Here is a 13,542-nt window from a genome sequence, read left to right as displayed (position 1 = left end):
CAACTTCTGAAGGGAATTCTGAAAAATTATAATCTTACTCCTTCACTGTGATTAATGGATTTGGTCACAATAGCAATCTATTTTCATGATAAAGAACATAAATCATCAAAATGTCAACTGTCATGTTGTAGATGGAATTAGTATGAAACAATAATAGTGTAGTCACATACAATTCCCGTGTTTTGCATGCTGGAATATAGCTGGATATCCCAAAGAAATTCTGGTCATAATCCACTGAGAAAATATTGAACTAACATTATTATTCTGCAAAAGTGGCTTAGACTTTTTGTAATTCAAAATATAGCTTTTGGAACATTTAATATTTTAAAGCAGTCCTGGGATGACATAAGATGACAGAGATATATCGTCCAAACCCTTACAGTAGCATTATGCACAGCAAGCATGACAATGAAGCCCGGAGCCATTCAATACTGTGGAGTGACACTGTGACATGCTTAGATGTGTCCTGAAGGCCTTGCTGGTTGGCAAGCGTGTTGTGGTGATAGTGCACTTTATAATTTGGAGACAGTGTGTGATTCATTTTAAACAGAGATAGAGAAGAAGTGAGCAAACAGCTCTGATGATTTACAGTCTGGGGTTTGGAGTATCTTTTTAAGCAGGACCAATGAGGACAGACAAGATAAATGACGAGAAAGGCTCTCCTCACATGTGCAAACAATTTTCCACCGCAGAACGACCAGGGGCCAAATAACCTGTCTGTTCAGTATGTGAAGCGTGAACAAATGCCTTTCACATTAAGTCAGGACCCAAGAGACCCAAATGTGTGTGTGCACGTGCATGTTAAGAATATGGCCACGTATTGTTACAGCTTGGACGTGTGTGTGTCCATGTGTACACACCTGCATGAGCCATGATTTTGCATGCAAATAAAGGAAAGCAACCTTATTATGAAACCGGCTCCCTCTAAATACTCTATTTAAATTCAACCAATATGATGTTTAGATAAGACGTATGCAGCAGACAGATAATCCCCAGACCCAACTGACTGAAATGATGCATGCAATCTGAAGATGGTGTAAGCAAGGTATCCAATGGGGATGGTGTATTAAAGGTGGTATTACCTACAATTCTGTAATATGCAACGCAAAGACAACAGTTAATGTGGACGATAACATTGACATTAATACTATCAATTGAGGAATAGACTGAAAATGGTGAAAAGAAGGATGAGTATACTTAGGTAGTTATTCTATGTGCAATGACAAGGAGCATAACAGAGGTAAGTGGAAACAGCTATTCACTGCTATGAGCTTCTCACTTTGGGGAGCTGTGCATCACTTAGACTTAACTTTGACTCCTGATCTAGAGCCATCTTTAGGTTGACATTAGGACTTTTGGTTGTGCTACTACATATTCGCTACGGTTGCCGGTTCAATTCCAGCCAGAGGTACAAATCCCCCTTTGGGTTTGCTTTGGGAAGGGCATCTGGTGTAGAACTGTGCCAATTCAAACATGCAGCGCCAACTGCTGTGGGACCCTTGTGACAAGGAAGCAGCTGAAAATAGCTTTTAGTCATGCTACTGAAAGTGGTACATCAGCTTTGGGCAGAGGAATGTAAAATGTAATTAAATAGATTGTGACAGATTTCCACTCAGTCACTTTGAGTCAATATCTGACCGATATTCTATATAAGAAATTATTTGGTTGCACCCCTAGTTAGTAATGTGGTTTGCATCCAAATTCAGTGTTGGGACGGTTACTTTTAAAATGCATTCCACTACAGATGCCCCAACTACATTCATGTAGTTGGGGCATCTGTAGTGGAATGCATTTTAAAAGTAACCTGCTCTGTGCTTTATTACTATTACTGAAGGTTACTCGCCATACCAATACCAACTAGATTTTTAAATCTTAATATAAAACGAGTAACAGGAGGAGGGTGGACATTAGGTAAGGCTGCACTTTTTGCAGCGATCTCGTATAGCAAACTATTCTGCGCGTATATAAAACAGATCCGCGGCTCCGAACCGTAGTAAAGGGATCTCTGGCTAATAAGTTGGGTTCCGTGTCATGCTTGTAGCCGAAAACTGCCTATTGCCTTCATATTAAATCATTTGTAAAAATATTTTTTCATGTCATTATGCGTTAGAGCCTCGGCGTGGAATTACCAAAAATAGAAAGAGCATAGCCTAACATACGAAACAGGAAAAGACCGCCGTGTAATCAATTTATTTCAACAAAGTAACTGTATTCTGAATACCAACTTTTTAAATAGTGGAATTAAATGGAATACAGTTACTCATATTTTGTATCTTAAATACATAAAGCTGGTACATGTATTCCATTACTCCCCAACACTGTCCAAATTGTTCCATACGTACATTGTGGACAGCTTTCCAGTCAGTCACAGATTAGCATAGAGAAACCGACAACCATTTAAACTTAAGAGCAACTTCGAATCACCAGTTTACCTAACCCTACTAACTGCAAGCTGTGGGAGGAAGCTGGGGTACCAATGTATACAGGGGAGTGCAGGCAAAGCCCACATAGTCCACCCAGGACAAATGGTGGAATTGAACCTACAAGTTTATTGCTACAAATCAACAGTGCTAATCACTGCATGACCATGCTGCCCAACATTCAGCATACAACAAAAAATATATAAATTCTGCTTTACTCCAAAATGTGGCCTTAGGATTAGGGTTAGGTTTAAAGACAGAGTGAGCAGGAGTTTTCAGACCACAGTGGTCTTCAAAGTGGTCTTCTCTCCTGAGCCTGGTTCTGCTGGAGGTTTCTTCCTGGTAAAAGGGAGTTTTTCCTTCCCACTGTTGCCAAAGTGCTGTCTCATAGGGGGTCACATGATTGTTGGAGTTTTTTTCTTTATGTATTATTGTAGGGTCTACCTTACAATATAAAATGCCTTGAGGCGACTGTTGTTGTGATTTGTATAAATTTTAAAAAAATCAACAACAGCACACATAGGCTTGCAAATTTAAAAGCAGTGTGACTGACATGCCAATGTTATTGCCACAAAACAATCAATCCATAAAAAATGTATAGAGAAACTCCACTAAATATTGAGGGCTGTTTCCCAGCCAGTACAGATCCGCACATCAGGGACACACATGTAGACATTAATGCTTCACATCACCACAGAGAGGACCTAGAAATAAAGGGAGAGAAATAAACACAGAATTCCCCCAGGCTAGTCGACAAGTCAAGGAGAGAGATCCGAGGGAGAGAATCACAAGGAGAGTGCTTTCAATAACGGAGGTTTCCATCATTCAGAAGTCTGGTATAACCACTCCATCCAAAGTGACTCCAGTTCAGAGCTTCCCTAAACCTGCATTCTTTTAATAATCCGCAGGGAGCAGATCCTCTGGCTTCTAGAAGAACTTCAGTTGTATAAAATTCAGATACCTTAACCTATGACTCAGGCAAACACTTTCCTGATGTATCTGTGATCTTTATTGTTAGTCTGAAGTCTTATTGGTTAAAACATAATATTAATTTAGTACATTTTTCAACTTGATCAACATCATGAGTTAAATGCTGTCTCATTTTCAGTTTATGGAAGAACTAAAGCAATTTAATGGACTATACATCATTAGTAGTGTCATATAGCAATCACTCCATATCCAATATAATAGTAATATAATAGTGAGATATGTGAATATACTTTTCTTTGAACATTTCTCTGAATATGAGCAGTATTTGGGAAAAACACAATCAGTCACTGGGTAAATAAATGTATGTGGTGCCATTGCAAATAATTTGGTGAGTTCTCTTGTATACTTGAAAGGGGAGAATTTTCTTATCATTAATAACAACTTGATTTCCATGAAAAGCAATTAAGAATTTCATCACAATGGTTACTTTAGCAGCAGGAGCAGGTTTAAATAGTGAATTTTAACATTGAGAAATAACTCAATGTTAGTGCAGATAAAAGAATTCAATCAGCCTGAAAGAGTGCGATATAACAAGCCTGCTGCTTTGTTTTCTCTTTCATACAGTTGGGTCCATAAATAGTTGGACAGTGAACTTTTTGAACTTTTTTTTAATCTTGGTTCTGTACATTAGCACTATGAATTTTAAATGAAACAACTCAGATGCAGATGAAGTGAAGACTTTAAGCTTTAATTTAGTAGGCTGAACTAAAAAAAAAGAGGAACTCCTAAACCCTTCCTCCAATTTGAATGTGGGCGATCGTGGCTCAAGAGTTGGCAGTTTGTCTTGTAATCGGAAGGTTGCCAGTTCGAGCTCGGGATCGGACAGTCTCAGGTGTTGTGTCCTTGGGCAAGATACTTCACCCGTTACCTACTGGTGGTGGTCAGAGGGCCCGGTGGCGCCAGTGTCCGGCAGCCTCACCCCTGTCAGTGCGCCCCAGGGTGGCTGTGGCTACAATGTAGCTTGCAATCACCAGTGTGTGAATGGGTGAATGACTGAATGTAGTGTGAAGCGCTTTGGAGTCCTTAGGGACTAAGTAAAGCGCTATACAAGTACAGGCCGTTTACCATATCCTCAAATGAAAGCTCGCATTTTACACATTATATCCAAGTCCGTTATATAACTATAATTGGAATACGTGTATGTGTCAGTAAACAGGTAAAAAACTACACTTGTACACTGTATTTACTTAATGAGAGATGCAGACATATAATACACTGGATAATCAGCTAAGTAGTACTGGTTAATTTATTTCTTTATTTTGGTATTATTTTATCTTCTCAGTCTTTTGTGGTTCATGAATATTTTCAAGGAGCTGTGACCTTTAACATGTTCTGTTTTGGATTATTAAATACCAATTAGGTAGAACTTGGACTGAAAATAATTTTTACTGCTTCACTGATTCTGTCTGGATCTAAATTCCACCTCTTCTCACTGCTCTGTTGTTCTAAAGCAGCCTCTCTCACACACATATAACTGTGTTCTCTGTTCTTCAAAGACACCTCTGGAGGTAGCCTGAGGGAAGGCTCTTTTATGCTTTAAGCCATCAATTGACCAATCAAGGATTGCCCAAGAAAAGTGACAGTTGCCACGGGGACAGAAGAGAGTACACAGAGCAAACTATTTTTAATGACAGCACTTTTACTATAAAGGTACCTGAATAAGTCTAAAAAACACTTTGTAGTCTGGCCAGAAGTTGACGGGGCCCAGAACAGCATATACACATTACATGCAATAATTAGCCTGAATAACTAAAGGAAGGCGTGCATGTTATCCTTTTTTTAACTGCTAGGTGGTCTCTATTACATCTCTGACAAGCCATCATCAAGACCGATGCGACATCTGAAGTCTTCTGCACTCCTGACCCTTTCATCAAGGGATTACATTTGGAACATCAAAGATGCAAAAATGACATCATGAAACATGAAGAGAGGCAGAAATTCCTTTTTCCCTTCCATCAATCTGCTTGCTGTTCATAAATGTCAGCCTTAGGGAAATTGAATGGCACCATTTTTCTGTGTTTATTAGGCTGGGATGAACTCAGTCTCATCGACCTTTCAGAGTACATACCCACACCAAGTTAATTGAAGATAAGTCAAACTTGGAGTTCCAATGGCTGGCAGAGTCTGAGCGCTAAGATCCCCGAGGATACATTGCCTCGATTAAAAGAAAAGAAGAAGAAGAAGAGATGAAGACAGGAAGTTCATTGCAAGATAGGCTTGAGTCCACTGGGAGAATGTCAATTTTTTATTACTTAAATGCCCCGTCTTAAATGCCAAAGTAGTATAATCCCACAAGTCATTACTGATTTGTGGCGAGTTGCTCTCAATAGTGATTTTGGGATGTTTGTTTGAGCACATTCATTATTTCAAACCAGACTCTGATCTCAAACGGAAATTAAGAACTATATTTACTAAAGAATCAGTAAAATGTAATGTTGTCTGAATAAATTAATTTATTTTTGCTTTGATTTGTTGTGTTATTGATTTTAGGAAAAAAAGATAAAAAAAAAAAAGATATATTAATTATCTTATATATATTATTTATCAGGGCTTTGATAATCTTGTCAAAAGAGTGACATCTAGCTGCTTTAATGCCACCATTAAGTTAAGCTAATTAGTGCTAAAATTCCCAATGAAATCAAGCCTAGCGTGTTAGTTCATCCTTTCCAATTAGAATAAAACCATCAAAAGCAGATCTCACAAGCACGTACCATTAGAATTTTTAAAGAAACCATCTAAAACCAACCATTTTCAACCTGCTAAAAAAAAAGAACAGAAAAACATCATTGCAGGCTGAATTTAGCCAACCACTGCAACTGGAAAAACCCATATGGAAGCTTAAGGCTTAGACTTGGTTTCCACAAGTAATCCTTTAGAAAAGTTAAAAAACAACAACAACAACAACACAGCTGGAGACAAAGTATAGATTAAACTACTTAAAAATTTAGAACACTTGCATTCAAATCATGATTCCATCTCTCTCCCGCAGCAAACACCAGTATACTGTGCTTTCAAGAGCTCTAGCTACTGGCACTGACCTTAAATTCTACTTGCATTTCTACCCACCAACAAGCAGAGCTGCCTGCATCACCTTTAAATTCTCCTTAGCCTCCATAATCCTACATTTGTTACATTATGTTATTTAGCAATCAATTTGTTATGAAAGTTCAGGAAATTCCTCCTTCACATTATTTTTCCACCCCCAGGAGTGCTTACAGCTACTTCTAGGGACACATTTAATGTGATAGTCTGACAAAAAGGCTCTCATTCCAAGTGATGTCCCCACCAGACACCATTTTCCACCTCCCCACCCAGCCTCTGTCAATATACATCACAAAGACTACTCTTGTTTAGTGTAGCTGCTGTGATTAAAGTGAAGGCTAAGAAAAAACACAGTATGTTCTTAGAATAGCTGTATCATACTTCGGGCTGTTTCACCCACAACACAGATAATCTAAAAAATATGTCTATGTAGGCTATGGGTTTTGCTATTTTGACCCCTCTGACAGCATTTAATAATGCTGTCAGAGGGATCTATATCATATATATGCCACAAATGTCTGAAATCTGTCCTACATGTGCTTTATTTAAACGGCAGTGGCTGTGAAGGTGTAAAAAAGTTGCCTAGACCAAGACATCCATTTTCGTTTAAGCCAAACTGGGTTCCAAACCACAAATAAACAAGGCACTGCAAAATTCATGAATAAAAGGCTCCATCAATATTTCAGTCATGTCTTCATGTAACTAAATTAAGTACCCAGCTGTCTGTTTAGCGCGCACCCCTTGTCTCCACACTGGCTCCGTGCTCTCGGTGCGTCCTTGGACTTCCTAATGTCATGGTACACAATGGCACAGGAGGTTGTAATTCAAATTGGGGTCAGGGGACCCGGGGCACTAAGTGAACATTAAACCGCCTCCCATCCGGTTGGCCTCTGCCCCAAATTAAAATGAGCCATTTCTTCTTTTTACTTCAATTACGTTGCGTACGAAAAAAGGGGGTTCATAGTAAGGAATCCGGTAATAATACGTTCCATTATGAATGTTTGACTTTCTCTGAGCAGAATAAACAGACAATAACAAGATGTTCGTGACCCTGAGCCACCCCCACCCCCTGCACGAAGCCATTAAAAAGTCCCGATGCTTCAACAAAGCCCGGAGCCTTTAAACATCCACGGCGCCTCCAGGTGGACCACCTGGGTGCATAAAAACCACACCGTGCCTCTTCTCCCTGAGAGGCGCGCAGTGTGCGTCTGCAGCAGCCGCAGCAGCAGCCTACTGCGAGAACAATAACTTGTTTTTAGTGATGTGCGCTGACGCTGGAGTGACGGATGGTGGAAGGTGACAAAGAAGGGGCTATAGGGATGGTGCATGAACCAGTGGCTCGAGACGGGACAGGATGAGGAGAGAGGCTACTTACGCTGCTGTTCTCTCCTGTCCAGTGGACCATCGCCTGGTTGTGGGTCGCATCCCCTTTGAGCACGAACGAGCTGCTGAGCAGGGACATTTGTTTATCCCAGGACAGGGCTCTTCTGAAGCGGGGTGTGCTCCCCGCCCCGACTGCTTTCTGGCCCGGCAGGAAGCCTCTTTCTCCGCCGTTCAAGTCAAACGTGCGATCCTCCCAGCCTCGCCGGTTTAAAGCCACGCTGCCACAGCGCACGGGTCCCGGTAGTGCCATCCAGGCCGAGACGGTCAACAGAAAGACGCAGAGGTACGCAGCAGCTGAACCCGGTTCTTCGGGACGGAGAGGTGCCATGCTTTACGCCGTACTAGCGCCCGTAACGCGGAGACTGATGAAGAGACTGCTTGTGGGAGATAGATAGGTGTATACTGTAAACCGAGGAAGAGAGAGTGAGGGAGGGATAGAGGGAGGGGAACTGGAGCGAAGTCAGACAGTGAGAACAACGTGGACGAGTCTCGGTGCCAAGTACGAACCACAGGACGATGCAGCGGTGCCATCTGCTGTCCTGCAGCTGTACTGAGCTCGCATCACTCCATCCATCTAAATAAAGAGTTCCAACATGACGGCAGCACTGCCTAAAATCACTGCCGTTATTTTTAACAACATTGTGTGTTTCTTGTTGGTTTCAAACTGAATTCGACCGTGATCAGTGTCACAGTGATCCACAACTGACGTAGTGGTGCAGTGGTTTAGTCTTCGCGACCTTCGTATGCTTATCTGCTGATGTCAGGGCATAGACTGATAATCAGCAACTCCTGATGGTCACTTAGTAACATGCTTAACCACTGTTGAGTCTATAGCTTTTTTGTTCGGGTGGGAAATATGCTGAAAATACATTTATGTATTAAACTTACATACACACTGACATTTTCTGAGTTAGATTTAGTTGCTTATTGCTTATCTGTTTTATTCTATTTGTTATATTTATGAGTACCATGGACATGTTTAGTAACTTTGTGTCAGATAAAGTGAGGGTTGAATGAGTTGGTCATAAGTTCTAATTTATATTTATTTCTTTAACTTATCTTTTTCTTTAATTTAACTGATAGAAACAATAAAATGACCTTAAAAAAAGCATGCATGACATCCGTCCCTCTGTGTATTGGTTGCCAGCTGGCCAAAGGGTCAGAGTTCACATTTGATCTCACAAAGTAATAGCTCCACTCCCTGCATCTGTTCTCGTATCCAATTACACTTGGAGGCAGAATTAAACTATGACTCGGTGGTTTTGTAGTATTTGGGGTTATATGTAAACAAGAGTTCACCTTTACTTTCAGATTACATGTTTTTCTAATATAGCAGGTATTATTTTTGCTCATATTAGAGATAAATCCATAAAAACACTGTACAAAATCAAAAAGCTTAACATGTTTTTATTAGTCTCAGGGTTTGCTTATAAAACTGAAGGGTTTAACTATGGTAACCTTAGTAACTGCCATTTCAGTGCGGATTGATGTAATGCGGAAAACATGGAACATTTTGAGAGTGATTATAGTTCCATGAGAATTACCGTCCCAATTTCTTTACAAAACTGTGGGCCTATAAAACCCTGGGTTTACTGGTTTGCGGCTCTAGGTATATAAAAATGAAACTCCATTGAATATCAGTTTTGCCTGTGGATTTCTTCCTTCAAATCAGGCTTTCCATGATCAAAAGGGGCGTTCACCTGTAATTGTAAAGCATCCAATATGAATCCTTGCTATTTAAAAATATCTGTCATTTGTCAAAGTCTCTTTCATATGATAGATGCCACAAGGAGGGAAAGTCCAGTTTGCGCCCAGAATTACAAAGTGGGAACAAGAACTCAATTTTAACAGTAAAAGGCCTAATCAGAAAGATGCTAAAGGAGGGGAAGTCATCTTCTGTGACTGGTTGTGGGGTGCGTGGAAAGACAAGAAAGAAAAGGAGAGCATAGAGACAGCAGGAACAATAAATATGATTATATTACAAAAACAAAAAAAAAGTTCAATAAGTAGCGATAATTAGAGGGAATTTAATGTGATTTATTGATGTACAGAATTCAGTTTGAAGTTTTTGGCAATTAGACTCCGATGGCCCATCACAGCAGAACAGAATCCCAGCGGTGATTGGAATTAGAACAAGACTCCCTGGAGTCTAGACGCTGGTGATAGAGATGACGATGGAAGTTTGAATGGAGCCTGAGTGACCAGTGAGAGATGGTAATGGGGAAGAGGTGGATTGCACGAAGGCAACTGCAAGGGAGAGTGACAAATGTGCAGTGAGATTTAAAGGTCTAGATTGGACTAGACCCATGATGTCACTATCAGCTTGACAGCATGGGAAAGTACAAGTGATGTAAAGCTTAGATTAGCCACCAACATTAGCCACCTTATTGCTCGTCTATCCCAGTTTGTATGTTTCTGTGTGTGCATGTGTATCTGAGTATGTTGGTTATTGTGTAGCAGCGGGACTCAGTTAAGATTTCCCAACTTTTGGTTCTGGATACTTGCTGGCAATCATGTACCTGTGTTGATCTTGTTAAGAGCCGCAACTTAGGGGAGTGGCTGAGCTTCAGTCAGTGCTGGATTGTTGAAGGACTACTGTCAGTGTAAATATGGTTGTGGTATTAATTTATGGTACTGCATGTGTACAGGAACATGTAGCGAGAGTGGAGAGAAAATTGTAAATACTGAGTAAGCTGAAGTGGAAAGCAGCCTTGTGAGAGGAATCACTTGCACCTGGGATTGGGATCTTGTGGACCTTTTCACGGTACTGAAGGATTCCTGCGCTTGGGTCCCTGCTTTGCCTCACAGCAATTCTGACACTTTACTTTCTTTAAGAACAGACCTTTAACATTTTTAGGTTTTATTGTTGCACACAGAATTGATTTGCTTTATATAAGCTTTCCTACACAATTTAACAAATATTCACTTTATACATAATCATTACACATTTCATGTCCTTTCCATTGCTTTGTTAATAAGCAATAATCTTATATTTACAGTCGTATGAAAGAAAGTTTTCCCAGAACTCTGTGCAGTCCTGTGAAAAACTAGCTACAGGCTGCTTCCACACTGGAAGTTGTTGCTGCTTCCATAGGAATTGAGATGGTGAATAGCAGCCAAGTGCTGTTAATGAAATGCGCTTGATTAACTGATCATCAGCAAGTGTGATAATCTCTATAAAGGAGCAGGTTTTTTTGGCAGGTTGCTGGCCTGGTGCATTTGGGTGCATGTTAATGCCACAGTGTTCCCAATCAGAGAATTTGCAAAAATCCCAAATTGTAAGAGACTGGTAGAGTCACACAGCTCTACTTCCTGGCTGCGGCTCAGAAGGTAGAGCAGGTCACCTACTAATTGGAAGGCTGGCGGTTTGATCCCCATCTGCTGTGGTCCGCATTGGACAAGCATAGAAAAAAATGCTTGTGTGAATGAGGCAAGTTGTAAAAGTGCACTTTTAAGAGTAGAAAAGCATTATATAAGAACCAGTCTGTTTACCCTTTACAAAAATAATTACTTTGAGTTAATACTGCTGGTGGGTCAACAAGCTAATGAATTTTGGGCTTTAGTTACAACTATAAATATAGTTATAGTTGGTGTCATGTATCATGTATGGTTTGCATACATGATATAAATCTGTATAAGCATTCTTGCTTATTCAGATGTTTTATCTGTAATTGTGTTTTCATGTTTGTAAGATGTCTAGCAATATATTGTTCTTACCAGAGACTTAGGGATGTTTAGATTTAGGAGGAAACAGACAAGATTATGTTTACCGGGGGCAACTGTGGTTGCATAAAGGATTTCTGCATGTGCAGAATTCAGGAGGGAAACTGGCTTCGTGTTCTTCTGGTGGATCACCGGCATCAAGTTTTATATACGGTCTTTCTCTCTGGAATTTGAATTTTCTTAGATATTTCTCGGATGTGCTGGTGTACTCTCACAGTCCAGTGACATGAATGTTAAAATATTTTAGTGGTTCTCTACAGATTTTTAGGCACATTCCAGTTAAGAAGCCAAAAACAGTTCATGCTACACCCCATAACTTTTGTCAAATCAATTCAACTTTGTTAATATAAGCTCGAAATCTCAACAACAGTCATCTCAATTTTATTTGACCTCATCACTTCATTTTTCACCACGTTCTCTGCACTGTAGTGGACATGTGGACGCTGCACTGAGGCTCACTGGGTTAATCTGTGGTTCTGAACAGTTCTTAAACTGGTTGTTTTGCTACGACTCGCAGCTTGTCATGGTTCAACCTGACTCTCACCCAGTGTCAGCTTGGTTAGACATCAGCATCACCAAAAAGATACTGAAAAACAAACAAGGTATTTCAAAGATCTAACACCAGTCAATCACAAGGCTTAATTTTTGTAAACCATACCTTGTTGTTCTTTTTGTAAGGTATAAAAGATCCAATGAGCAAATCACTTTTTCTATAGTTTTGAAGATTTACATATACAGGAGACCCCAAAAAGAATGTGATGTGATACCTTAAGAGTCTGATCATAAATAAGATAGTCACATCAGTGTAAACATACTTGATATGAGCTCTGTCTTTTAAACATCTGCAAAATCATATAGAAATTTCAAACAGCATCTCTGTGACCTCTTAGCAAACTCAGTTTGGTAAATATTTCACGGCCTTCGTTGATAGTTGTCTGTGGCATCTCTGTGTGTATGTGATCACAGATGAGGAGTATGGATTAGTGAGGCAGGTCTTGCATCATTTGAGCACAGAGACAGCTCAAGGGGAGGAGAACCTTGGACTGCAGAAGCCCAGCTTGTTAGCATGCTCCTGAGCTGCTCCTGAATGTAGCTTTGTTCATCATGAAATTTTCATGGATAATTGGATGTTATGAAGATTAATGTGCTTTAGTTTCACAGGGCTGCAGGAGAACTTTGAAAGACTTTGACACTCAACACCTTCCAGGGGATGTCTCTGGCCTTTTTAGGAGATACGTGATATGGTCTTACCTTGATAACTCAGCTTGATGCACTAGGTCCTTTCACTCACATCATGGCAATTTGAGCCAGCGGTTCGACAGCGTCTGCATTGTGCTGTGCTCTCCACATGCCCCGGAGGATCTGCAGTCTAACTTCATTGTAATTTATTGCAATTAAGGAAGGCACAGAAGCAAAACTAATTGTACATTTCACTCTCATTACTAACATTTCCTTCTGTTCACTGTAGACTGTAATATATTTAATCATAAATCAACCAGAAAAACATTCCACATATGAGGCTCCTTGGAGTAAAATCTCGTGTGTTTCAAATTATGTCTGGGAGTTAAAGAGGTTAGGAGGAAATGCGGGAGAAAATATTAGATGTAAGGATGAAAAATGCTTTCTCTTGAATTTAGTTTTTCTTTACTGATTGTACATTCTCCAGCACATCACAACTGTTTAAATTCTGTCTACGTGTATTTTAAATTGAAGGAGTTTTTATTTGAACACATTTCAAGGTCTCTTTTGAAATTTTGTGAGTGAAAAAAGATTTATATTTTATGAAAATATTGGCAGTGCTGCAAACTTTTTGGTATTCTTGGGAAAATTTTGCTTCTATTCAAAAAGTTTAACAGAGTTTTTTTCTCCATTTATAATTGCAAAAAGTTTCGTATTGTTTTACAAAAAAATCAAAATGTTGCTCCTTTTATTTATCACAATTTCAATCATTGTGTTGCATGATTATATACAACCAGAATGTTCC

General features: G+C 39.8%; 1 protein-coding gene across 3 annotated transcripts in view; it reads right to left on the bottom strand.

Annotated features, from left to right (window-relative positions):
- sorcs2 (sortilin-related VPS10 domain containing receptor 2) overlaps window positions 1–8,279 on the bottom strand; it is a 359,359-nt gene extending 351,080 nt beyond the window's left edge. For 2 of the 3 annotated variants that reach the window (XM_085267444.1, XM_085267445.1), the window contains exon 1: window positions 7,828–8,279. In XM_085267444.1, coding sequence (XP_085123570.1) covers window positions 7,828–8,163 — 336 coding nt within the window. In that variant the 5' untranslated portion in view covers window positions 8,164–8,279. The remainder of the gene's footprint in view (window positions 1–7,827) is intronic. The other variant, XM_085267446.1, reaches the window with a different exon arrangement.
- Window positions 8,280–13,542: the final 5,263 nt, after the last annotated feature.

Source organism: Mchenga conophoros, linkage group LG3 (assembly GCF_057382185.1).
Source record: "Mchenga conophoros isolate Kocher_MC1m ecotype Shallow Benthic linkage group LG3, M_conophoros_male_GT1.1, whole genome shotgun sequence".
Classification (NCBI taxonomy): Eukaryota; Metazoa; Chordata; class Actinopteri; order Cichliformes; family Cichlidae; genus Mchenga; species Mchenga conophoros.
Note: the sequence above shows the minus strand (reverse complement) of the source record. Positions and strands in the feature narration are given on the sequence as shown.